The 26,632-nt window shown below is 37.2% G+C and overlaps 1 protein-coding gene across 1 annotated transcript; it reads left to right on the plus strand.

Annotated features, from left to right (window-relative positions):
• Window positions 1-18,534: 18,534 nt before the first annotated feature.
• On the plus strand, window positions 18,535-21,048 carry LOC113355455 (NADP-dependent glyceraldehyde-3-phosphate dehydrogenase). The gene is made up of 8 exons (XM_026598315.1): window positions 18,535-18,771; window positions 18,851-19,173; window positions 19,269-19,388; window positions 19,508-19,644; window positions 19,719-19,874; window positions 19,965-20,343; window positions 20,439-20,555; window positions 20,708-21,048. Exons 1-8 carry the CDS (start codon window positions 18,621-18,623, stop codon window positions 20,819-20,821), a joined length of 1,497 nt encoding a protein of 498 aa, XP_026454100.1. The 5' UTR covers window positions 18,535-18,620; the 3' UTR covers window positions 20,822-21,048.
• Window positions 21,049-26,632: the final 5,584 nt, after the last annotated feature.

The following is a 26,632-nucleotide window of genomic DNA, read 5'->3' on the forward strand; positions in this document are numbered from 1 at the left end:
TCAAATCAAGATATCGAAGAAAAAGGAAGGGGTGAAACATGTGTCGGTCCATCGACAACTTTTGATTAGGATAAAAGCAAAATGGGGGACAAGAAGAAGTATCCTCTGTACCCACAACAAGAAAAATCATTGATGCAACGGTGTTTTTGCCTGAAAAGGAAAATGGGAGACCTTAGGGTGTGCCAAGAGATGGATCAGTCTTGTTTGGTTACAAAACTTCATGGGATGCAAGATTTTTTTACGCAGGTAACAATCTAATCCTAAGACTGTATATGTGATTTTAAATTAATTTTGGATTGTTTGTTGTAACAAAAATATTTTAATAACTTGTGTAGGATCATAAGCAAGCGGTTCCTAAACTGAAACACCAACATGCGAGGTTTTGATTGTTAAAAGGAGAGCAGACGTGGTAGCCTTGGTAACATGTTCGTGGTTATGGCCTATTTTTGTGGATTCATGGAAAGATTATGGCCTGAAATCATGACTTTTCATCTCTCGTTCGACAAAACTGTAACTTTTAATGCTCAATAAATTACCATTTTTACCTTGGAAGGAAAAGATGTAACAGAGTGTTTTTAAAATTCTATTCCTTTTAAAATCTTCATGCCTTGGCAGAAGACTATCTCAGGTGGGACTCATAGGAAAGAGAATGAAGAGTTTGAGATTGGTGGCAGAAACAAAGGAAACAAAGAGAACCAGGTGTATATATTGTATATCCTCGGGATAGAAAGATTAATTTGGGACGCTTGAGGGAAAAGTTTGAGAATTTTGCTGCCAAGGAAAAAGTTGAAAAGGTGGTGATGGACGAAGCAATAGATGAAAAAGCGGGAGTCTAACAACCACACCCAATATTTCACTTAGCAATCTGTATGGACAAACTCCAATATACTTTCTAGAGAATCAACTAGACAGTTAGACTCAATCAATAGAAAAGTATATCAAAGAGTTTAAATCTCTATCTCTCGATTTAAATCTGTAGATGGTGGATTTTAGACAAAGGATAAAATCGTAAGACCATAATTGTACATGCTCCGAATCCATCAATCAGATGAATATTGAGGCTCATATCTCTCGCCGAAAGCATGAAAGCTCGTGCTGCAAAATCTCTGATTGAGAATACTATCCCTTAGAGTATATGTAGATGTGTAGTCTCTTAGCTGAGGCAACGACACATCTCATTAATACTGAGCAATTTCAGTAATTAATTCTATATAGAATCGAAAGATTGGACGGCTCCTAGACAGCTTTCCTGCTAGTAGAGAGCAATAATGTCTTCAGGATGCAACAAGATTTTCCCTGACTATATAAAGGAAATATGACGCTTTAACAAGCTCATACTACTCCATTCTCAGTAATTAATGCTTTTAGACATCATGCCTGCTAGTATAGAGCCGTCAATTAATTATCTCTAATCGTTAACTGAATATTCAGCAATATTCTACGATTCTTCGTAATATTTCGTCACTTCAATTTGTAGTTCTTCTCAGCAGAATTCCACGGGTTAGTGATAAATATTCAACTGCGGGCATCTGAGAAGCTATCGAGTAAGCCCCGACTAAAACGGTGCAAGTGTACTCAGCGATAATGCACAAACGAGCACCTGAATGCACAAACGAGCATTCCAAAACATGAAGGAACGATGAACCTATGCAAAATGGGATGAAAAAATATATTGGCAAAGGCGCTATGGGACTGGGCTCACCGGCCGGCCAGTCACGCCGTGGCTAGTCCCACGCCTAATTTCATATTTTATTATTTTTCCTGATCTCATGAAAGTCTTTTCATTTGAGCAAATCTCCTTCGTCTCAAGGAAACTCCCTAATCTCATGGTGTTTCCTCATGTCAAAGAAATAATGAAAATAAGGAAAGGTATCGTGGGACCGAGCTTGCTAGCTGTCCGGCCATGCCCTAGCCGTGGCCGGTCCCACACCTCATGGTTCCTTATTATTTTATTATTTCCCTCATCCCATGAAAATTCCCTGATTTTATGATATTTCCCTAAACTCATGAAAATTATGTACAATTAGGGAGAAAACGCACGGGACCGGGCTCATTGGCCGGCCGGCCATGCCCTAGTCGTGGCCGGTCCCACACGCTCTTGTCTCATTAGTTTTATATTATTTGTTTCCCTCATCCCATGGAAACTCCTTCACTTCAAGGAAAATCCTTAGTTTCAACAAACTCCTTGATTTCATGATATTTCTCTAAAGTCATGAAAATAATATAAAATTAGGGAAAGTGCCATGGGACCGTGTTCATTGGACGACCAGTCATGCCTTAGCCATATCCGGTCCCACACTTCATGAATACCTATTTTATTATTATTATTTCCATAATCTCATGGAAATTCCTTGATCTCATGAAATTCCTCAGTTTTATGGTATTTCGCTTACATCAGGGAAAATACATAAAATTGCATAAAATTGGGAAAGGTGTTGCGGGACCGAGCTTGCTAGATGGTCGGCCATGCCCTAGCCGTGGCCGGTCCCACACCTTGCAATTCCTCATTTTATTAATTATTTTTGATCATCTCATGAAGATTCCCCAGTTTCAGCAAAACCCTGAATCCTTCATATTTTCTCAAAATGTTGCTCAAACGCGCATCAGAAAATATTGAAACTCTCAGGACTGAGACACGGACATTATGGTGACACGAGCATGTCTCCTTGACCGACCAAGGCTGCCCCGAGGCTCGCAAAGAGCCGGTCCCACGTGTTTTAACAATTTTGACCTAATTTTCTCAATTGCTCATATTGGGTCCAAACTCTTCTCAAACAACTTGGAGTTTGATCAAACGACCATTAGCTGGTCCCATGACCCCATGGTTCGGTATCATGCCCCCTTGGTCGGTCCCTCATCTCTCCATAATCAGGTTTTACTATCTGACGCGCACACGAGCACTATTTTAATAAATGATTAAACCAGCATTTAATCATCTTTTCACCAACTGGTCTTCAGGAGACTTTGGTATTTTGCTCAGCTGAGCATCTGGGCATTACATGGTCGAATCGTCATCCCATGTAGCCGGTCCCTCCTTCATTGTGGTTGATTTTCAATAAATCATCAATTGATCAAAATTAGGGTTTCGAATCCAGAGCTCTGCAAAAACATAATTTTGAGCAGATTCAAACATTAATAATATTACGTTGATCCCGTGATCAACACTTTAATAATTATGCTCGGCCTAGCTGCCAATATCTTAAATTAATATTTTTTTATCTGTTCTTGACACCAATAATTCATCATACGAGCAACACTTGCTCATAAGAGCAATATTTGCTCAAACTAAGGAATATTGGTTCAACTATCAATATTCAACAATTCAACAACATTTGCTCACCTTAAGTTATCAACATTTATTCGACAATATACTTTTGTCTCAGCAGGAACGTTCAAATCACGAGTCTCAGAACATTTGCAAATCACGTTCGACTCAGCAATACAAGGACTCATCATCCCATAAAGTCAGCAACTGACTCCACAATCACGAGATGTCAATTACGTCACATGGGGGGATATTAACTAGGGTTTTGGTCTAGCGGTCTACGGTACGTGTGTTCATACACACGACGAGAATGTGAGCAAGTCGTGCAATCAGTTGAAGGAGTTAGCAAAGTAGTGGATGGAAAATCAACCAAGTCTCTGCACGATGAGCAAATGGTTTTGACACGATTTCCCACTTCCCCACTCTTTGACTTCAACAACTGTCACACTTCATGGGATCAAGGTGTTTACAATTCCAGCAATATAAATAAGTCTCTAAATCCTGATTGAAACAGACAAGAATTTCTCGACAAGTTCATACAGACAATCTTTCGTCTACACGAACTCATTGTCTTAGCAATCACTCTCAACTGAGTAAATTCAATCATTCAAAACTTTCTTACGCAGAATACACAACACACTTACAATCTCGATCACCATTGATCTCACACATTTCTCAGCTTCCCTCATAACCCATCCTCTCTTGTGACCGAATTGACTCTGGAACGACCATTGTCTTGGTTTAGGCCGGAGTCCTACAGATTGATATCTCGAACTTAAAGCACTCCCTTCTTGCAGTGCATCTTTGTGAGTTTGAGCATTTGCTCGGTTCAAGGAGTCTCCTCCGCACGGTCATCTCCTCAATTTCGTAAAAACCAGCAAATTGTTTTCCCCATATAAAAAATCTTATTCAAACAAACTGAGAGTCTCAATTTAAATACAAGAGAGATAAAATTGGATGATACCAAAAACCAACATCCAAGTGTCAATCAATTTAAATCAACAACCAAAAGGTCGAATATTCTAATTGATTGACCAAAGCACAACCTGTATTATTTCAATTATATAAACAAATATAATGCGGAAAAGAAATAACACAGACACCAGAAATTTTATTAACGAGGAAACCGCAAATGCAGAAAAACCCTGGGACCTAGTCTAGATTGAACACACACTGTATTAAGCCGCTACAGACACTAGCCTACTCCAAACTAACTTCGGTCTGGACTGTAGTTGAACCCCAACCAATCTCACATTGATCCAAGGTACAGTTATGCTCATACGTCTCTGATCCCAGCAGGATGCTACGTACTTGATTCCCTTAGCTGATCTCACCCACAACTAAGAGTTGCTACGACCCAAAATCGAAGACTTTAATAAACAAATCTGTATCACAAAAAAAAGTCTACGATAATAGATAAATCCCTCTCCCACGAATATACCTATGAGTTTTGTTCTGTCTTTTGATAAATCAAGGTGAACAGGAACCAATTGATAATCCGGACTTATATTCCCGAAGAACAGCCTAGCATTATCAATCACCTCACAATAGTCTTAATCGACGCAGCGAAAAAAAGATATTGTGGAATCATAAACGATGAGACGAAGATGTTTGTGATTACTTTTTATCTTGCCTATCGAAGATAGAATTCTCAATCCAATTATTACAATTTGTACTCGTACGATAGAAACAGCAAGATCAGATCACACAACTACAAGAAAATTAGTATCGGTCTGGCTTCACAATCCCAATGAAGTCTTTAAGTCGTTAACCTGGTTTAGAAGAAGAAACCAAAGGTTAAAGGAGAATCGACTCTAGCTTAGCACAACTAGTATCACACAGAATGTGTGGGGATTATGTTATCCAGTTGCTATAGTTCTCCCTTATATAGTATTTCAAATCAGGGTTTGCAATCAATGTTAGCTTGGTAACAAAACATTCAATATTCACCGTTAGATGAAAACCTGATTTAGATTCAAGCTAATATTTATCAATCGTTAGATCGAAAACATAGCTTGTTATACACAAATGAAATGCACGTTCCTGGGCTTATGTAACCGTACCCAAAATTTTACATTAGTTGGTTCAACAATAGTTAACCAAATGGTTAGCCATATGATCACTTTCATATCAACCATATTCTTCTTCACCATAACTAGTTCAAATGACTCAAATGAACTAGTTAGAGAGTTTGTTCAATTGCAAGGAAATCTTATGTACTACACAAGACACAATTTGAAGCAAAAACGATTTGATTCACATGAATCGGTTCCTGAACTCTATAGCCACGGTTTGCGATTGCATTCCTTAGTTTATAAAGATAAGTTCACTAAACATCGTTTTTATACATAACCTCCTCAAGTTCGCGGACTTAAGTTCCCGGATGGAGTTCACAAACTCTAGCAAAAATTCTCGGGTTTGAGAACTTCGCCAGTTTGCAGACTGGGTTCGCGGACTTAGCTCACGCACTTCTCCGGTTCACTTGATCAAAAAAGTTCGCAAACTTCGGTTCAAGCAATAAGGACTTATACATATATGTATTTCCACAACAATGCTTATATCCTCCAAATGGTTATATAGTCTAAACTCTCATTTCAATCATTGAAACATTCTCAGAGAACGTTATATAGTTGTTATTCACAAACCATTTTTTGTCAGAGCAATTTTCAAAATAATTGAAACATAACATGACTTTCGTCACTAGGTAAAGATGAACTTGGCTAAAGAGAAAGCTTTACCAACACATATTTCTAGAAATAGATAGGCGAGGTAAACTCGGCTCGAAATACCAAATGTGTATAATCTAAGTGTATATAGCAAAACGACTTTTGTCTCAAAATAGGAGATAAATAGACTTTTGTACTCCAATGATCCCAAAGGTTGTAACTTTAGCATCATCGTTGTTGAAAATCCGTAGCTATAACAACGAGAAAACAAGAGTTCCCAATCATTGTTATACAGTGTCATAGTATCATTACACATCGTCAAAGTTCAATTGTATCACAACTTTAACAAAAATACTATGGTGATATGTCACTCTCTCTTAATCAATACTCCATCTCACATGGAAACCACTCCCCCTTACATAATGATCCGAAAACCATATGTATTTGTAGTGTGAACTACATATTAATTCTCCCCCTTTTTGTCAATAAAATTGGCAAAGGTACAAGAACGGGATCCTAATGAAATTTCCGAAAGAGACATTTCATGACCAAAAGAAAGCATATATCATCTTATTTATATGCAATCATAAAGCCGAAGACAAATGCATTCATCAAGGAGTTTATTAAGATACAAGATAACCCCTAACATATTCCACAACCGCACTCCCCACAAAGATTTGGCAATTAAGTACAAGTTCAAAAGAACTCTCCCCCGTAAAATGTCATTCCCGAAAGAACAACAAGAGCGACCTTAATTTCAAAAAGAAAAGAAGGATTTCTTTGGACATAACAAATTACATACAAGTATGAATTTGAATCCAAAATATTAAATTAATCATAAGAGAACCCATGATTAAATTAATCGGAAATGCTCAACACAAGTAAACTTATGGATACTTAAAAACACTCAATTAGATTAATTACAAGAAAACCCATAATTAATCTAATCGAAATACACAATCAAACTAATCACAAAAGTAATCAATTTAATTGGTCATGCTCGACACAAAGTATCTCATGGAACAACACCTATGCCAAAACAATGACTCAGTCGATAGAGATCAATATAAGACACCTTATGGAACAACACATTATGTACACAAATTGTGGATCGGAGATCGACCTAATACCGTGGAATAATCAAGGACTCATTCTATTTTCCATCACCATTTGCACAATAACATCCAATAGACATAATCCTTGAACACAAAAGATTTTAACCTATCTTCCATCAAAAATTGACATAATAGGCTTAACTTTTGGATTTGTCAAAAGTCAATTCATTCTTTTATCAATACATACATATCAACTCACGAACGACTTTACTTTTGACAAAGTATGGGACAATCAAGTTCACGGTCGTAAACACACATATCCCATAAAAATATTGCAATATAAAAAACCATAAAGATTAATACTGCAAAAATCATCTTCCAAACAATTCAGAATTTAAACCAATAAATCTAAAAACATGAAGATGAAAAAGTTGGACATAGCTATGTGTAATCACAGTAATGGCTATTCCAAACTCTAGTTATTCTTCTAAGCAAAACCAGAAAAATGGACGATTTACTAGGCAAACTAAATCAAAAAGACTAAACCAAAACACTTCGATGCCAATGCCGAAAACGAACTGAAGTCATATAGACAGTTCTGGATCCTCATGAGTCTTGAGATCGCTGAACTTGTGATCGACAACATCTACTGCAACTTTAGAAAAGATGTCTTCATTAAGAAGGTCTTTAATATGTGTTTTCATGAGACCAAGGTCAGATGTAACCTTTTCCAACTCAGTTTTTAAAACTTCAAGACTTTTCAAGGTACCATCAAGTTGAAGTTTTTCTTCCTTGTAATATTTATGAAAGTCATGAACCACTTCAGCAGATATCATATCCCCATTCTCAATATCCTCATGCGAGTAGGCATAGTAGAATAAAGCATTGGGATGATCATCTTCAACAAGGGTTCTTTTCTTCCTCCCTTTGGACTCAAAACCAATACCTTTAGCAAGAAAGCCTCTAGAAAAACCACAAGCTCGTGAAGAGGAAGAAATTTCTTGACAAAACAAAATAACCTAGAGTAAGAAATCGTGACTCAGAGGTTTGGTATTTATGGTTTCTAAGGGAAGGAATTTTTTAGGGTTTACAAATTGTTGACCCGTGATGGTAACCGTGTACACATACGAACACAACATGGCCCTCAAAGAATAAAACAACAAAAACTTTTGCTAGATGAGAGACTCAAACATGGCTTAATAAATTCCATGACCTTGGTGAAGAAGTTTAGAGCACAAGTGTAGCAGGCAATAAGAATTGCAAAGAGAAAAACAATACTAGACACACAAATACTTTTTAGGAAATATTGTCTGCAGACACTAGTTTATCTATAGACGATAAGAAGATAGCTCAAGTAATCAGAATACAAAATTTCCATAGTATACCTGATTTTTACACATCTTGCTCAACATGATTTTTTATGAGCAAGTTCTTATCCCTTGTGATTAATTAACACAAGTATGAGCTTTAGGCTCATTAAAAGAATTGTGTTTATGATCGAGTCTATTTTTCCTTCTGAATCTAGAGAGGGAACCCTTTTGATGTGAGAAATTATCATAAAACTTACTGTCATCAAAATACGAGACATAATTTGAGTTCTTACCAGAAGAATTCTGACTTGAGGAGGATGACAACCTGTCGACAATTTCTTTATACCCTTTAATTATCTCCATCAGGTTATTTCTCATATCATCAATTTTTCTTCTTTCTCCTGGGATTTCGTTCACATCAAGAGTAATCTTATTTCCAGAGGAAACGACTTGATCTTTCCTTAGATGATTCTTGTTAAGACTTCTATTCTGATTCAGAGTATTTGAGGACCTCATCGAACTGACCTTCCTGGTAACATACATAGGGTAAGTACGAAAACCAACTGTCAGTTACACCTTTGAGAATTAAGTCCAAGTTGCGTTGAAGTTGAACAAGGGAATTTTTATTCAACTTAGAGATTCTTTTTTGTTTAGCAGAACCTTTTGTTTCGCAAAAGAGGCATACTTTTTGATCACAAGAGTGATTAGACAATGAGTCTTAAAAACCTCGTTAGGAGGTTTCTTTCTTCTATGTGATGTGGAACATCCTTGATTAAAGGGGATTTCAGACACATTTTTCTGAATGGAAGGGATTCCAATTTTACTTCTGGAGCTGGAACGTTTTCAATCGTAGCAGAAGTACTTGGTATATTAGACTGCTTAGAGCATCCTTGAATAGAGAGTTTACTCAAGCGATGTTATATTTCCAAAGCATCCTTTTTGAGGCTTGCCTCGAGAACCATACGTGAAGAGTGATCTTCAGTATTTTCTTTGAAATTGCAGTTCCTTACAACACCAAGAAGACGACATGATGTTTTAACCGATTAAATCTATCAGCTTGGATTATAGCAAGATTAAGAATCAAGTTACTCTCTTTAGCTGTTTCCCGTTCATTTAGAGAGATAGACTCTTTTGAAGGGTTATCAGAAAGACACATGTCAGAGCCTGTATGTCTTGTTTGAACACAAGGTTCCTCTATATTTTAGATTGAAAAATCTTTCTATTTGATAGAAGTAGACGAGACAGAAATTTTATTTCTGGTGATGCGTTTATCAGAGATACTACTCATATCCATAGAGACAGATCGCTACAAACACAGACTTGTAAGGTCTTAAACGTGTTTGCCTGCTCTGATCCCAATTGAAAAAGCGAGGGTCTATCAACCACACCCAATATTTCGCTTAGAAATATGTATGGACAAACTCCAATATACTTTCTAGAGAATAAACTAGACAGTTAGACTCAATCAATAGAAAAGTATATCAAAGAGTTTAAATCTCTATCTCTCGATTTAAATCTTAGTCAAGCAAACTGCGAGTTTCAATTTAAATACAAGAGACATAAACTTGGATGTACCAAAGACCAATATCCAAGTGTCAATCAATTTAAATCAACAACCAAAAGGTCGGATATTCTAATTGATTGAACAATGCACAACCTGTATTATTTCAATTATATAAACAAATATATTGCGCATAAGAAATAACACAGACACCAAAAATTTTGTTAACGAGGAAACCGCAAATGCAGAAAAACCGCGGGACCTAGTCCAGATTGAACACACAATGTATTAAGCCGCTATAGACACTAGCCTACTCCAAACTAACTTCGGTCTGGACTGTAGTTGAACCCCAACCAATCTCACACTGATCCAAGGTACAGTTATGCTCCTACGTCTCTGATCCTAGCAGGATGCTACGTACTTGATTCCCTTAGCTGATCTCACCCACAAATAAGAGTTGCTATGACCCAAATTCGAAGACTTTAATAAAAAAATCTGTATCACACAGAAAAGTCTATGGTAATAGATAAATCCTTCTCCCAAGAATATACCTATGAATTTTGTTCCGTCTTTTGATAAATCAAGGTGAATATGAACCAATTGATAATCCAGACTTATATTCCCGAATAACAGCCTAGTATTATCAATCACCTCACAATAGTCTTAACCGACGCAACGAAAAAAGATATTGTGGAATCACAAACGATGAGACGAAGATGTTTGTGATTACTTTTTATCTTGCCTATCGGAGATAGAAATCTCAAGCCAATTATTACAATTGTACTCGTACGACAGAAACAGCAAGATCAGATCACACAACTACAAGAAAAGTAGTATCGGTCTGGCTTCACAATCCCAGTGAAGTCTTTAAGTCGTTAACCTGGTTTAGAAGAAGAAACCAAAGGTTAAAGGAGAATCAACTCTAGCTTAGCACAACTAGTATTAGAAAGAATGTGTGGGGATTAGGTTTCCCAGTTGCTAGAGTTCTCCCTTATATAGTCTTTCAAATCAGGGTTTGCAATCAATGTTAGCTTGATAACAAAGCATTCAATATTCACCATTAGATGAAAACATGATTTAGATTCAAGCTAATATTTATCAACCGTTAGATCGAAAACATAGCTTATAATACACAAATGAAATGCACGTTCCTGGGCTTGTGTAACCGTACCTAAACTTGTATATTAGTTGGGTTCAACAATAGTTAACCAAATGGTTAGCCATATGTTCACTTTCATATCAACCATATTCTTCTTCACCATAACTAGTTCAAATGACTCAAATGAACTAGTTAGAGAGTTGTTCAATTGCAAGGAAATCTTATGTACTAAACAAGACACAATTGAAGAAAAAACGACTTGATTCACATGAATCGGTTCATGAACTCTATAGCCACGGTTTGCTATTGCATTTCTTAGTTTATAAAGATAAGTTCACTAAACATCGTTTTTAGACATAACCTACTCAATTTCGCGGACTTAAGTTCTCGGATAGAGTTCACAAACCCCATCACAAATTCTCGGGTTTGAGAACTTTGCCAGTTCGCAGACTGGGTTCACGGACTTAGCTCACGCACTTCTCCGGTTCACTTGATCAACAAAGTTCGCAAACTTTGGTTCAAGCAATAAGGACTTATACATATATGTGTTTCCACAATAATGCTTATATCCTCCAAATGGTTTTATATTCTAAACTCTCATTTCAATCATTGAAACATTCTCAGAGAATGTTATATAGTTGTTATTCACAAACCATTTTTCGTCAGAGCAATTTTCAAAATGATTGAAACATAACATGACTTTCGTCACTAGGTAAAGATGAACTTGGCTAAAGCGAAAGCTTTACCAACACATATTTAGAGAAATAGATAGGCGAGGTAAACTCGTCTCGAAACACCAAATGTGTATAATCTAAGTCTATATAGCAAAACGACTTTTGTCTCAAGATAGGAGATAAATAGACTTTTGAGTGATAGATAAGTTCAAGTCTCCACATACCTTTTAGTCGATGAAGATCCACCAGTTCCTTGAGTAGTCCTTCGTCTTGTATGATGATTGTCATAGAGTTCTTCAGCTCAACTACACTTTCTATCCTAGTTCGAGACCTTAGATTAGACTAGAAATCAAGACTTATAGTTTTGATCACTAACATTGACAAACATGCTTGAGATAGCAACGCATGCGAGTTCGACCGAGCAATGCTCTAACAAGAGATAGACATACAATTATATCTTACTTGTTGCATGCTCTTGGCACTGTTTTTTCCTTCATTTGTTGGGTAACATGGTCAATGATTGTTATCTACATTGGTTGAACACTCTCAGTCTTGATCTGGAGACAAATGAGGTACCAAAGTACTCTTGGGGAATCACTACCGTTTCTTACTTACTTGACAGCCTTTGCAAAGCTTCAAGGTGGAACCAAACACAAATTAAGGGGAATGTTGGTCTTTTCCAGGTAATTTTTGTTTTCCACTTCCAAATTTGTTGTAATTTTATACTTATTTGTATCTAATCTTTTATCTATAATAATTTGTTTTTGCATTTTTGATTTTACGAACATTTTGAAAGCTTAAGACTATCTTGGAATACCAAGTGGGATGCCAATGAATCTACGGGAGGAAGATATATACCCCTTCTCAGGGACCCAACATCAAGCTAAAGAGAGAAATATGGTTGGGATAAGGACTACTTTAGAAACTTTGACAATTGACAAGGTGGTGTTCGATCCATAATTGGAGTTGGATCAAAATGAAGATGATGATCAAATTTTTTTCCAGTGTGGCAAGCTACAATGGACGATTGTCAACCAGGTTCATGATTTATAATCCTCGTAGAATTCCATGTCAGACTGGTTATGTCCAGAAAAAGTAATTGAAGAACCTATTTTTACATTGAGCAAACAAACTTCATTTTGGCTTCAAATGATGTTAGATTAACCTATGACCCATCACCGTTGATCGGGCCATTGAAATACTTGGTCTAGCAGCCAAAACCAAATGAACTAATTGCAGACCATGGTACTTCCAAAAACTATGAGGATTACACAAATTGGTATTTGCAGTTTGCTCATCCTTATGTGATAAATATGGATTCGGAAGCGGTACAATATCAAACATGATGGTCCAAAGTCCAAGGAGGAAATTTCTTGAAAGTTTGTATTATTGATATGAGAACAGATAGATTTAATCAAGTAGTTGGTCAAATACATGAGTGGCTGCATTAATAAGGGGATGTGTTGAGGATTGAAGATCAAAGAGTACTGCAAAATCGAGTTCAATAGTTACCTGATATTAAAGAAGGATCTCTCCGGGTGTATGAAGATAATCAACCAAGACGTCGCAAGAGGACTACGTTTTCTTCAACTAGTGAGGCATCAAATACTCCCAATACTTATTTTTCTAGCGAGGATGTTCAGACAATGTTGTTTTCCAAAGATAAGGTTGGGTTCAAGATGGATGTGATCGAAGTCAAGGTGGTCAAGTTGGGACGTGGTTGAGGTGAGGATTCAGATGAGGGTTCCGAATGCATGAGTTATGGAGTTGTAGTGCTCGGTTATAAATATGTGTATTTTGAAAAAAAAAAGTTATCATCTAAGACATTGTTTAGCCTTTACTAATGTATTTAGTGTTTAATAATGGATTTGGAAGGATAGATTGCATTTTGTTTTCATTTATCGATATTAATTTGAAGTGCATGAACAAATTTTAGTATTTTCATTTTTTTATTTCTGAATACAATGAGGAAACAAACATAATGGAAATTCAAGATTACTTACGGGTAGGCCAATAATTCACAATACCTAGCCATAAGTGCTTGGAATTGTTTAGCTAAAAATTAACCCACTATTACGGCTATATATATCTGAGAAACAATCGATAAATTATATATAGGATTTCTAACTATAAATTTGGCTACGGTTAGGATTCCTGGATAGATATTCGAGCAACAATTAATAAATTATATATAGGATTTTTAACTGTAAATTTGGCTACGGTTAGGATTTCTAGCCGTAACTTTCTCTAACAAAAAAAAAATTTGACTCATTACTTTCGGCTACGTTTTATAGCCGTAAACCACTCACTACGATTGGGATTCCTAGCGGTTTGAAATTCTTTATGAGTAACCCAAAAAAATTATCCCTTTAATATGACTAAACTCCCCAGACGTAAAAACATTATTATGGTTAGTATATATAGCCTAAATCTAGCATAAACTCAAAACTGTTTGGGCTAAGGCTTGGATTCCTAGTCGTAAATCTGACATAACCAAAATTATCATGCTTAATTATCATTAAGGCTATGGGGATATAAACGTTTCCTAGTCGTAAGTACCTGAAGTTTGGCTATTTTTTCAAAAATAAATCAGTTAGAAGAATATATGGGTAGTTATTTGAAGAATGTAGCCGTTATTTACCTAAAAAGTAATTTCACTTGTATATACACCCACCTTTCCAGATCCATAATCTCCCCAAAAAAAACTCTTACAATCTTCATAAACGTAATATACCTAAAAATGGATAAACCCAATTTTACTTTGGATGAAGACTTATCTATTTTCCAAAACTATGTACTATGTTATCCAAAGAAAGGATAATAACGAAGGCAAGGTGGTTTAGTGAGTGTTATTTATTGGAAAAATATTTACGAAAACTTTTATAGTGACACCATTAACACTAATAACCTGTGATAGAGTTGATTTGTTCTTTCGATCTGAAGATGTACGCAGACAAATTGAAAAATATATGGCTTTATTTCGTATTTGCAATCAACTTCGACTTACAAGTAAAACTGATTTTGAAGTCATGTCTCAAGCTAGAAAAGAATTGAGAAAAATGGGAAGGTTCAAATTTCAAGTATGAAGCTTATTTTACATCCCTAACGACTTTTTAATCAATCACGAAGCTCATTTTACATCCTTGACGACTTTTTAGTCAAGCACGAAGCTCATTTTACATCCTTAATGACTTTTTAATATATCATAATGGATATTAGAAAAAAAAAATTGTAATATGGGTTAAATAAGTATTGCATGGGTTGTAATGTGGTTTACTTAACAAATGAGATGATTTTTTTACATTTCAAGTCTAAGTGTATGTCCAAACTCAAAAATTTCAAACTAAATAATCACTTACGGCTAGGAGTTTTCCATTTTGAATGATATAAACCTAGCCGAAACGGTAGACACGGGTTGTTCTGGAATACAAATGCAGTTAGGAGTTGTTCATTTCCTAACCGTAGGTTATAATCACAATTGAGTTTTGTGTATTTACCAATCGTAGTTTGTTGGTTACGGCTAGGACATAATGTTATCCCAGCCGTACGTTAGTGCTATGGCTAGGATTTCGTTATTTTTCGGACGTAATTTGTGTAAAAAGAAAATCAATTCTTTTATGTTCTTTAAGCGATTAGAAGAAACAAAATCGTAATGGGAGCTAAGTTATTGGCATATTTTGAGCAACTCGATAAGATCTGAATCGTTTTTATACTAAACTCCAATGGTTTTTAGCACATTTTAGATCTTGTAAGAAAACACTTTGGCAATATACGCTTACTCTTAAACTAATATGATTACTAACATTTAATTGTTGTTAAGACTAATCAAAGGCATATTAGCCATCACTAAAATTAGTTGGATAAGGGGATTTCAAGATTACTATCTCATACCTTTTTTCTCATTCAGCCCCAAACTAACCCAACCCTATTAATAGTTTAGTTTTTCCGGAAGTAATTTCTGTAAGAAAAAGTCGATTTTTTTTTTTACTTTTTTTTTTAGCAATTAGAAGTGACAAAATTGCAATGGTGGTTAAGTTAGAAGAGTTCTTGATAATCTTGAACATATGGTTTTTTATATTCTTCCAAGATTTTTCCGAAAAATTAAAAACAATCACCCTTATCTTTAAAATCAAATGATTAGTTGATCTTTAATTAGTTTTAACACTAAGGGAGACCATAAAATAAGACTAATCAAACGACTTATTAGCCCTTACCGAAATCAGTTGGACAAAAGTGATTTTACTATTTCATACACCTTGTTGTCTTCATTCTTCCCGAAACCGTCCCCTTGCAACCCCAATAATCAATACGAAAATGATATATGGCACCCAGATATCGTGCACCCAATGCACCCAACATTAGGTGGCATTGACAGAGACCCAAATATACATTTCATAGAAAGCTAACTAAATCTCCCTATTAGGTTATTTTTCTTCTGCTATTATGTTATTGTTCTTCCGTTTTATTATTATCGATTTCATATAGGCATACAGATCAACAACGAATCTATCTCGTCATTTTTCATCTTTAAAATGATTAATCAAATCACTATGAGGTAAACTAATAATTATTAACCAAGAAAAACTTAATCACATCATGTAAAGTGTATTTGGATGTTGATATATGATTATGTTTGAACCTGTGATTTTTTTTCTTAAATTTGGTTCTCCTTTTTAACCATTCAAACTCAAAGACAAAATTTTAAAAAAAAATGAAACCTAAAATAAATCCATCTGTTACATCCGAAAAGATACTGCAAAGTGTTGATTTCTTCATCATGATTATGTATGACCGAGCCCCCCAAAAAAAAAACCTCGCATTCAATTTTCTTTACAATACCCAAATCAATAAGGAGTCTTCCATTACATTCGAAAGAACAACTTTTAAAGGGTTTGATCTATTATTAAAAATCAAATCTGATCATATGTTGATGTTTTCGGGGCTTTTTGGTAACCATTATTTTAATGGATTATGGGCTGATAATACATTATGCAGATTATAATTGATTCCATATGCGTTTGGTAACCATTATAATAATTGCTTATTTTAATTATAATTAGAGTTGCACATGGACCGGTTCGGACCGGGTTTTTGGTGGAACCGGTACTTGTACACGGAGTCGACCGGTTCCTCAATTTGTGTACCTGTATCTGTACCTGGACTTGTACCTGTACTGGTAAGACCGGTCCGGTTCCAGACCGGTATCGGGTTTTTTACCCAAATTTTGAAACACAAAGGCTAACAACAAACTAACTTAACATATAAAGTTCAACATTACAACTTAAGTTCAAAATAACGAAGGTACCTGTACCTGTACCAAGACCAGGACCAGTACCTGTACCTGGAGTTGAAGATGAGACTAAACCTAAAAGGGACGACTAGGATGTAATATCTTAAAAGATATCAATGACTCTAATTTACCGGGTTTTTCGGTTCGGTACAGACCGGGAATATCCCAGAACCGGTACCTGTACCGGTCTATACCGGGTATCAACATTCAGAACCGGTACATGTACCGGTAACTCCGGGTCCGGGTCGGTTCGAGTCCGGGTCTTTCGGGTCCGGGTCGGTACAGGTAAATCAGACCGGGTCTTGTGCAGCCTTAATTATAATTGAAAAAATCCATTATTTTCATAAACATGAAAAAGTTGTTTTGAAAATTTTATTATAACCAATTATTTTTTCTAAGAAATTCAAATTGAATTTTTTCTTCTTATGTTCTCTAAACTATCAAGGGAGAGACAAAAAAAACAACGTAGGACTAAAAAAATATCCTAGATCATTGTTCTTTCCTCTCCTTTTTGAGATTATCATTCTAAGATAATCAATTATTTGAAAAAAAGTGTTTGGAGAAATTTATTTTAAAATTGATTATATCAAAGTCATTTATCAATTTATGATTATCAATAATCATAAATTTTACCAAACAAGGCCTTCGTGCTCTGGTTTTCATGTCATAATGAAAAGATTCCTAAAATTTATTTGATTTTCATTTAGGTTTTTGGTAATAAGAAAAAAACAATGGACAAGGGTAAGGGTGATGAGTTGGATGCAAACGTGAATGACACCTAATATTGGATGCACTGGGTGCACGAAATGCGGGAGCCATAAATCACGGCTGCAATCAATAATACTTTCAACTAGAGTATTAAAGCTGATCCAAATTTGCCGGACCACAGACATAATTTTTACGGGCACATACACACAGCTTTATGGAAGTGGCAATGCCTACGCCATGACTCGGTTGCGCATATAGCACACATTTTTAGGCACGCCATGGCCACCACCCACTACAATGACGTGAAATCAACAGGACCACATATTGATTTTTGGATAAAAACCACGTGACAATTGCTCGATTTTTCATTTTGGTTTCCCATACCAACACCTCATCCGAAACGTGACGAAGATTTGGAAAAAAAAACAAGACAAACAAACAGACAGCCAAGGTTCTTCTTGACTCTAGTCTCAGCTTACTCCCGCCTTATCTTTTACCACTCCATTGAATGTGGGTGGGTACCGGATGAGTCACCATTGAAGAAGGAGATGCATCTCTTTTCACGTGATGGCGTTCAAAACTATAATAATAGAATTAATTACCAGCGTTGCCTAATTCAGACCAAGTGGGTGAGCTCAGCCAGGTACTCTTCTGAAGTTGTTCGCCACAGAAGTCAAAAATAAAAACATTTTAAAATTGTGTTTACAAATTATTTTTCGAGTTTTTTTGCTTTTAAAAATTGAAAAGTAACAAATTTACTTACTACAATTGGTCCGCCTGGTAATAATTTCATCACAAAGTCAGTAGAAAACAAGCTGATATAAAGAAACTTCCAACAGTCGGGTGAAGCTTAGGTGGCACATTTAAGACCAACTAAAATCTGTTGGTGTCCCTGATCATTGGAGGGGCACTTGCCTCACCCTCTCTGCTCTATCTCTTTCTCTATAAATCCGTCCACAAAAAATAAAATAAAATAAAATAAAACCACTTCACCAAACTCTTCTCCTCTTCTCTGTTTCTTTCATTGTTCTCAAGAGTTGATTTCTTAGAAAATGGCAGGTGCTGGTATATTTGCAGAGATATATGATGAAAACACTAATGTCTACAAATACTACTCAGATGGAGCTTGGAACATATCTTCATCTGGGAAATCTGTTCCAATCATAAATCCTACCACTAGAAAAACTCAGTACAAAGTTCAAGGTAGCTAGCATTTTGATTACTCTGTTTTTCTTTGTTTCGCTCTGTTTTGGGGGTTGATTGATTCTTTTCTTGTGTGTAGCATGTACGCAAGAGGAAGTGAACAAAGTGATGGAGAGTTCAAAAGTAGCACAGAAACTCTGGGCAAAGACACCGTTATGGAAAAGAGCTGAAATGCTGCACAAAGCAGCTGCTATTCTTAAAGAACACAAAGCACCCATTGCTGAATGCCTTGTTAAAGAGATTGCTAAACCTGCTAAAGATGCTGTCACTGAGGTGGTGAGATCTGGAGATTTGGTGAGTTATTGTGGAGAAGAAGGTGTGAGGATATTAGGAGAAGGGAAATTCCTTACTTCAGATAGTTTTCCTGGCAATGAAAGGTCCAAATACTGTCTTGTTTCTAAGGTACGCGTACCCTGCACACCGATTAATTAATAACTTCCCTAAATTATTACTATAAGATTACCAGTATAAAATTGAAACATGGATTTTAATTGCAGGTTCCACTTGGAGTTGTATTAGCAATCCCACCCTTCAATTATCCTGTAAACTTGGCCGTTTCCAAAATTGCACCTGCCTTGATTGCCGGAAATTCGCTTGTATTGAAGCCGCCAACTCAGGTACTTCTCCTCTTCAATACCATAAAAATGTGTATTACAAGTTTATGAGTTGCTGCAAATTTCATTTCAAATCTTTTTTTTTCCTCTCCTTATAATCAAATTATTTGGAATAAATGCAGGGTGCTGTAGCGGCTCTCCACATGGTGCATTGTTTTCATTTGGCTGGTTTCCCCAAAGGCCTTATTAGTTGTATTACTGGAAAAGGTTCTGAAATTGGTGATTTCCTAACAATGCACCCAGGTGTAAACTGTATAAGGTATGATATCTTCCTGTCCCATTACATGACAGTCCTTTTTCTTCCCAAGCTAATGAGTCTTGTCATTCTTGTAGTTTCACAGGTGGAGATACTGGAATAGCAATCTCAAAGAAAGCAGGAATGGTTCCTCTTCAAATGGAGCTAGGAGGGAAAGATGCATGCATTGTTCTGGAAGATGCTGATTTGGATTTAGTTGCGGCTAACATCATAAAGGGGGGCTTCTCTTACAGGTACATCGAAAATACTGCACTGTATCATTGCAAGCTTAAGTTGGCACTTTGTATGATATCTCAAACTATTGCACGAATATATAACTGCAGTGGCCAAAGATGTACAGCTGTCAAAGTTGTTCTAGTGATGGACTCTGTGGCTGATGCTCTTGTAGAGAAAGTGAATGCGAAAGTGTCTAAATTGACGGTAGGACCTCCGGAGGACAACTGTGATATCACTCCGGTCGTATCAGAGTCATCAGCTAATTTCATTGAAGGACTAGTGATGGATGCGAAACAAAAAGGTGCAACTTTTTGTCAGGAGTACAAGAGAGATGGTAACTTAATTTGGCCTTTGTTGTTAGACAATGTTAAACCAGAAATGAGGATTGCATGGGAGGAACCATTTGGACCAGTTTTGCCGGTCATTAGGATCAACACGGTCGAGCAAGGAATCCACCATTGTAATGCTAGCAATTTTGGCCTTCAGGTATAAAATTCTGTATTTTTCTTTTCTCTACCATGATTTCGACCCAAAAAGACTTCCCGATTCATATGGATTTGAAAATTCAAATTAAAATACAGGGTTGTGTTTTCACAAGAGATATAAACAAAGCAATCTTGATCGGCGATGCAATGGAAACCGGAACTGTTCAAATCAACTCGGCACCAGCTCGTGGACCTGACCATTTTCCTTTCCAGGTAAACTCTTGCCATTATACCATTTATGTGACTGTTCCTTGATTTCTGTTTTTTTTTTAATCTTCCCTTAGCAGAGATATTGTATTGACTGTTCATGTGATCGCAGCAGTATTTATGTTTAAATAACTGAAATCGAAACATTTCTTGGGCAGGGTTTGAAGGACAGCGGAATCGGTTCACAAGGAGTTACAAACAGTATACTCATGATGACTAAGATAAAGAGCACTGTTATCAACTTACCCTCACCATCGTACACAATGGGTTAACCGAAAGAAATTGGTGTTAGATACCTAATTTAGTGAAGTTGCATAAGGAAATTTTATGTTGCTGTTTTATGTTTTAGGCACATCCAAGTGTGATAAAATAATGAATAAAAATGTGGGGATGGAGTATGTATTTTTCTCCTCATCTCGTAATCATGAGTTCAACTGATAATGTATCAAAGTATTGGTTATTGGGATTATCATACGCGTTCAGTTAACAGCTTTCACAACCAACTTTTTTAAAAAGAATTTAGTAGTAGAGATTAAATTTTATTTAATTAGCTAATATCATCTTGGAAAATAAGAAATTCTGAAAATTCTAGAAGTTACGGTGCAAGCTTCTTTAGCAATAAGATCAACATGGCTATTTGCCTCTTTGATTACATGACTACACTTCCATTCATCAAACTCAACCAAGATATTTAAGCAATCTATATAATATAGAACTAGTTGTCCATTTAACCACTAAGATACTCCCATTAAATGTTGTTACTAAATTAGCGTTATCACCCTCCAGATGCAGATGAGTGATGTTTCTTTTCTTCGCCCAACAAATTGCATCCCAGGATCCAACTGCTTCCGCATGTTATTTATCCATTGATTTTAGTGAAAAAATCCAGATTAACAAGCGTGAGACACGCAATAGGTGTCTGCTTGTCCGTCAGTAGTCCCCGAAAATCAAGGGCATGATGATTCTTAACATGTTCACTATTAGGGTGTGACGGAGAAGGACTTGCATCACAATTATTTATGGAATTGGCATGTACGTGTGGAATTAAGCACAACCAATCTTTCAGAATATCCATGACATAAATATGATTTTTTGCAAGGTCTCCTTGAGTCTTCTCAAGCTCTTTGGCACAGTGGCGTGGCGGGCATGGATGGTGCATACCTTTGGCACAGTGGCGTGGCTAGCATGGCTGGTGCATACCTTTGGCACGGTGGCGTGGCTACCATGGCTGGTGCATACCTTTGGCACGGTGGTGTGGATGACATGGCTGGCATGCCTTTGGCACGGTGGCGTGGATGGCATGGCTGGCATGCCTTTGGCACGGTGGCGTTGGCTGGCATGGCTGGCATGCCTTTTGCACAGTGGCGTTGGCTGGCATGGCTGGCATGCCTTTGGCACAGTGGCGTTGTTGGCATGGCAGCCATGCCTTTGGCACGGTGGCGTGGCTGGCATGGCTGGTGCATACCTTTGGCACGGTGGCGAGGCTTGCACGGCTGGCATGCCTTTGGCACGGTGGCGTGGCTGGTATGAATGGCATGCCTTTGGCACGGTGGCGTGGCTGGCATGTTTGGTGCATACCTTTGGCACGGTGGCGTGGCTGGCATGGCTGGTGCATACCTTTGGCACGGTGGCGTGGCTGGCATGTCTTTGGCACAGTGGCGTGGCTGGCATGGCTGGTGCATACCTTTGGCACGGTGGCGTGGCTGGCATGGCTGGTGCATACCATTGGCACGGTGGCGTGGCTGACATGGATGGTGCATTCCTTTGGCAAGGTGGCGTGGCTGGCATGGTTGGCATGCCTTTGGCACGGTGGCGTGGCTGACATGTCTTTGGCACGGTGGCGTGGCTGGCATGGCAGGCATGCCTTTGGCACGGCGGAATGGATGGCATGGTTGGCATGCCTTTAGCACCGGTAGCTGGCACGAGCGAAGATGATGCCAGCCAATACTAAGGGTTCTGCCGCGGAACGTAGTATGTATATAAGGTACCCAGTGAGTCTTGTACTGGCAAGGTGCCGAAATTTATGGCGTATTTGGGACGGTTGTCGCATCATTGAGTCTTGGTGTGCTGGGGAACGACACACAAAAGACTTGCAAGTATACAAGGCCAAGTTTTAGTATAGAGAGTAAGCAAGGGATCAGTCCACAGGGAGTGGGAGCATACAAGAAATTTTCCTAAGCTAGCAATGGAGACAAGGCACTATGGCAGTGAGCAAGGCAAAGTAATATGGCAATTGCAAAGAACCAAAACAGTTAACAAAGCAAAGATGACAAAACAGCATGGAACCAAGGCTGTGAGCCAAGGGCAGGGGTGAGTTTGTGCACTGATTTCAATGCACAACAGGCTTCAAAATACAAGAAATAAACAGCATAGCTAAGAAATTTAGTTGAGCAAGCAAAGACTGAAATTGTAAGTGACTGAAATAAGGTATTGTGGTCTAAGCTAAGGCTTAGAGTCCACCTTTGTGTCCTAGCCAAACAATGTGATCCTAGGTTGAGTTGAATATCCTATGCATACATCTAGAATGGGAGGAAAACTAATTTGCTCACTAGTTTTCCCCTAGTATTGACTGTCTTTTGACAGAACAATCAATCACAGGCACTATGAGCATTAGTCTCTTCCCATTGCTCAATCAAAACAATGCACTAAGGCTCTAACCTAGCATTCCACTATCAGACAGTGCACTGAGGTTTCATCTAAACCTCAGCTGCAACAATTTAGCTCATGCTCAACATATAAACAACATTAACATTCATCACATATGATAATAAGAGCAAAGTCAAACAAAACATGACTGAAAATTTACAAAACAAATGAACCAACAGTGTAAACATGAAACATATGAGAAACTGGCTAGTCCAGTTATCTACAAGAGTGAAGCTGGCTAACCCAGCATGGTTACAACACACTACATCGTTTCCCTTTTATAGCTTACAACAAAATACCCAAATTTTCTACAAACCCTAATTTGAAAATCCCCAAATCAGCAGGATTAGGGTTTCGATAAATAAAATTAACTCACCCTATGATGCAAATAGACTCGACCCATGCTTGTTGATGTCCCTCTGATGCTCTTCCTGCTCCAATTGATGTACTGCAACCCTAGCTCGAGTTGTTTCATCAACTCCACACCTAGGGTTCAGAGAGATGTGGGTTTGAAGAAGCAACTAGGCTAGAGAGTTGGGGAAAGTGATGGTGATTGAGGTGGTGTCGGGGTATGGAGATGGTAGTGAGGCAGAGGGTGGCAGTGGACATGGAAGAGAGGCAGGAGCAGAGCTCGACTGCAACTGTCGGGGGAAGAAGAAGGTTTTTGGGGAAGATAAGATCGATGGGAAGAAGGGAAGGGAGTGTTTGGGTGAAGGGTATAGGTTCCGATGCTAGGGTGTGAGGCGGGTGTATCAAAGGTTGATGCTTAGCGAAGCGAAAGCGTAGGATGAAAAGGTGATGGAATGATCCAACGACGCGATAGAAGCGACCGTTGGATGATGAGATACAACAAAACTGACGGCTTCAGATGGAGTTAGGTACTATAGTGTTTGACAGGAGCTTCGGATTTTGATGCACAATGATGAGGCGACCGTTGGATGATGAGATGGATCCAATCTGACGGCTCTCATGGAAATGGGTATGGATAATGGAAATGGATTTGGGTAAGGGTTTTGGGTCTTGGGTATGCCAAGACCATATCTTCTTTAAGAACAATTCTTCCTCTTCAATCCCACTTCTCGTTGATCCGGCTCTTGCAAACATCATTCTTCGCTTCCTCCTATCGAGAGTCTTTGCCGTTCCTTTGCTCTTTTCGCTCCGTGAGTTAACCAGGCTTTATTTAGTACCTAAAAATGCAAAATTAATTAAGAAAAGTATTTATTCTTGAAAACAACGAAAACACAGAATATGGGATAAAATGTAGAATTAATGCACAAAAGATGAGTTAAATGCCAAGAAAAATATATAGAAATATGCACTTTTTAGCACTCATCAAATACCCCCAAACCTGAATTTTACTTGTCCTCAAGTAAAACAAAACTAAGGAAATCCTACCTATACCACTGTCGCTGGTCTCTCGAATGCATTTAGCGTATGCACTAAGCCTTTTAAACCACTAAGTGTCCCTAGTGGACGAGTGAAGTCTCGTGAAGGTTTGCTTAGAACGTACCTACAAAGTTCTAGGACAAAATATAAGCTCATATTCCATCAAATGTGACATGTGCAAGACATTTTAAGCTCACAGAAAAATGGAGATGTCAATCTAGCTATCAAAGGCACAATCCTAGCACTGATAACAAATAAAGACATGTGATAAGAGTGTAAAGTGTATCTACACATGTGTAAAGAAAGATCGGATGTTATGACTACTAATCACCAAGAGATAGTTTCTCAGGCTAAGAACCAAGGTCGAAATCTAGCTAGCTGTCCGGACTTTACGAGAATTGTGAATGAGTAGGAGGTGTTTCACAATTACTCGCGTTGTACATCAATGGCATACACCCTTCCTTGCTTATTACAATAGAACACAAAAGATGACTCTTTACATGACTCTTATTTACATTGACTACTCTCTTTTATTTTTGGAACAAGAGAGGATGTAATTGAACAATACTTGATTTTTTTGTATTTTTCTGATATTTTTTTTCTTTCTTTCTTTTTTTTCTTTTTTTTTCTTTTTATTTTTATTTTTATTTATTTTTTTTTTTTTTGATAAAGAAACACTTTTGATACATATACAAAAGGAAACAAAAGATTACATGACACTTTGCAAGAGGTAGCCCTTTTTGATGCACCCAGTTAAATTCGATGGTTGTCTTTCTTAATGTAACCTCCACCTTCTATTTTGATTTTTTTTTTTTTTTTTTTTTTTTTTTTTTGATAAATAAACACTTTTGATACATATACAAAAGGAAACAAAAGATTACATGACACTTTGCAAGAGGTAGCCCTTTTTGATGCACCCAGTTAAATTCGATGGTTGTCTTTCTTAATGTAACCTCCACCTTCTATCCCAACCAACCAAAGAACAAGCTAGTCAAGTTTCGTTCAATATTCTAAAGTGATTGGCAACTAAAACTTCCGATAGAACACCTCGAAGATCGAGGCTATACATGTATTGGTAGATCGTGCGCGTGCAAATTTCTTATCACTATGTGAATTGTGCTAGAATCACGGTGCCTAAATATCTAGACTAAGACTCCTAATAATTACATATTTGCACAAGAGTCAACATTTCAAGGTAAATGAGCTCCATTTTTATGTTTTTTTTTTCAATTTTTAATTTTTTATTTTCATTTTTCATTTTTTTCAAAAAGGAGTTCTTGTTTTCAATTATGGCATATTATCAAAGTATCTACTTTTCACCTCCAAACCTAAACTAAACATTGTCCTCAATGTTTCAAAATATGAACAAAATTATAATACAACATATGAAGAGGATCATGTTGAGTAGAGAAAAAGGAAAGAGAATACCCGATTTCGGCGAAAGCAATATTAGAACTCCGTTATTCAAGGCAAGAATCCAACATATGTCAGCCGAGATCATATTGGATTAGCAAAAAAAATACAAAAGGAACAAAAGGGTTTTTAAGAAATTTTATCTACTGGATTATATACAAAAAATTCACCATACACTAACAATCTAAAGAGTTGAGGATCAACCCAAAAGACAAAGTGTAGAGGTTTCAACAGCTTCACACAAATATAACAGGAAATAAACGCAAGTGAAACTGTGAAACAAAATGAGCTACCTCCAAACCTGGATTTTTCAACAGATAAAATTTTGGAAACAAAATCTCGCAGTTTTGGGGGTTCATCATGCACAAGGTCTAGCTCGAAATGAACTTTGCTAGGGACGGGCAAACATGCTAATTCCAACTGTGGCTCCTCAAAGATATTATACTTAGATGCAAAATAGTCCAAAAGGACTTGGGAAGCACACAGTTCCAAACCTAGGTTGGGCATTCTCAGAAAAATTGGTTTGACAATATCGGTACAAACCAAATCTAGGTTGGGTGGAAGGCCATCAGATTGTGACTTATGTAGGACGATAGGCACATCATTATTAATCACATCAACATCTCCTAAGTCTTCTA

The sequence above is a fragment of the Papaver somniferum genome, chromosome 3 (assembly GCF_003573695.1).
Source record: "Papaver somniferum cultivar HN1 chromosome 3, ASM357369v1, whole genome shotgun sequence".
Lineage (NCBI taxonomy): Eukaryota > Viridiplantae > Streptophyta > Magnoliopsida > Ranunculales > Papaveraceae > Papaver > Papaver somniferum.

Excerpts from the sequence above, each read along its gene's own strand:
- LOC113355455 (XM_026598315.1), top strand. The coding sequence starts at position 18,621 with ATGGCAGGTGCTGGTATATTTGCAGAGATATATGATGAAAACACTAAT. Across the intron at positions 19,645-19,718 it reads CCAGGTGTAAACTGTATAAG|TTTCACAGGTGGAGATACTG; the intron begins GTATGATATCTT and ends TCATTCTTGTAG. Across the intron at positions 20,556-20,707 it reads CTGACCATTTTCCTTTCCAG|GGTTTGAAGGACAGCGGAAT; the intron begins GTAAACTCTTGC and ends TTTCTTGGGCAG.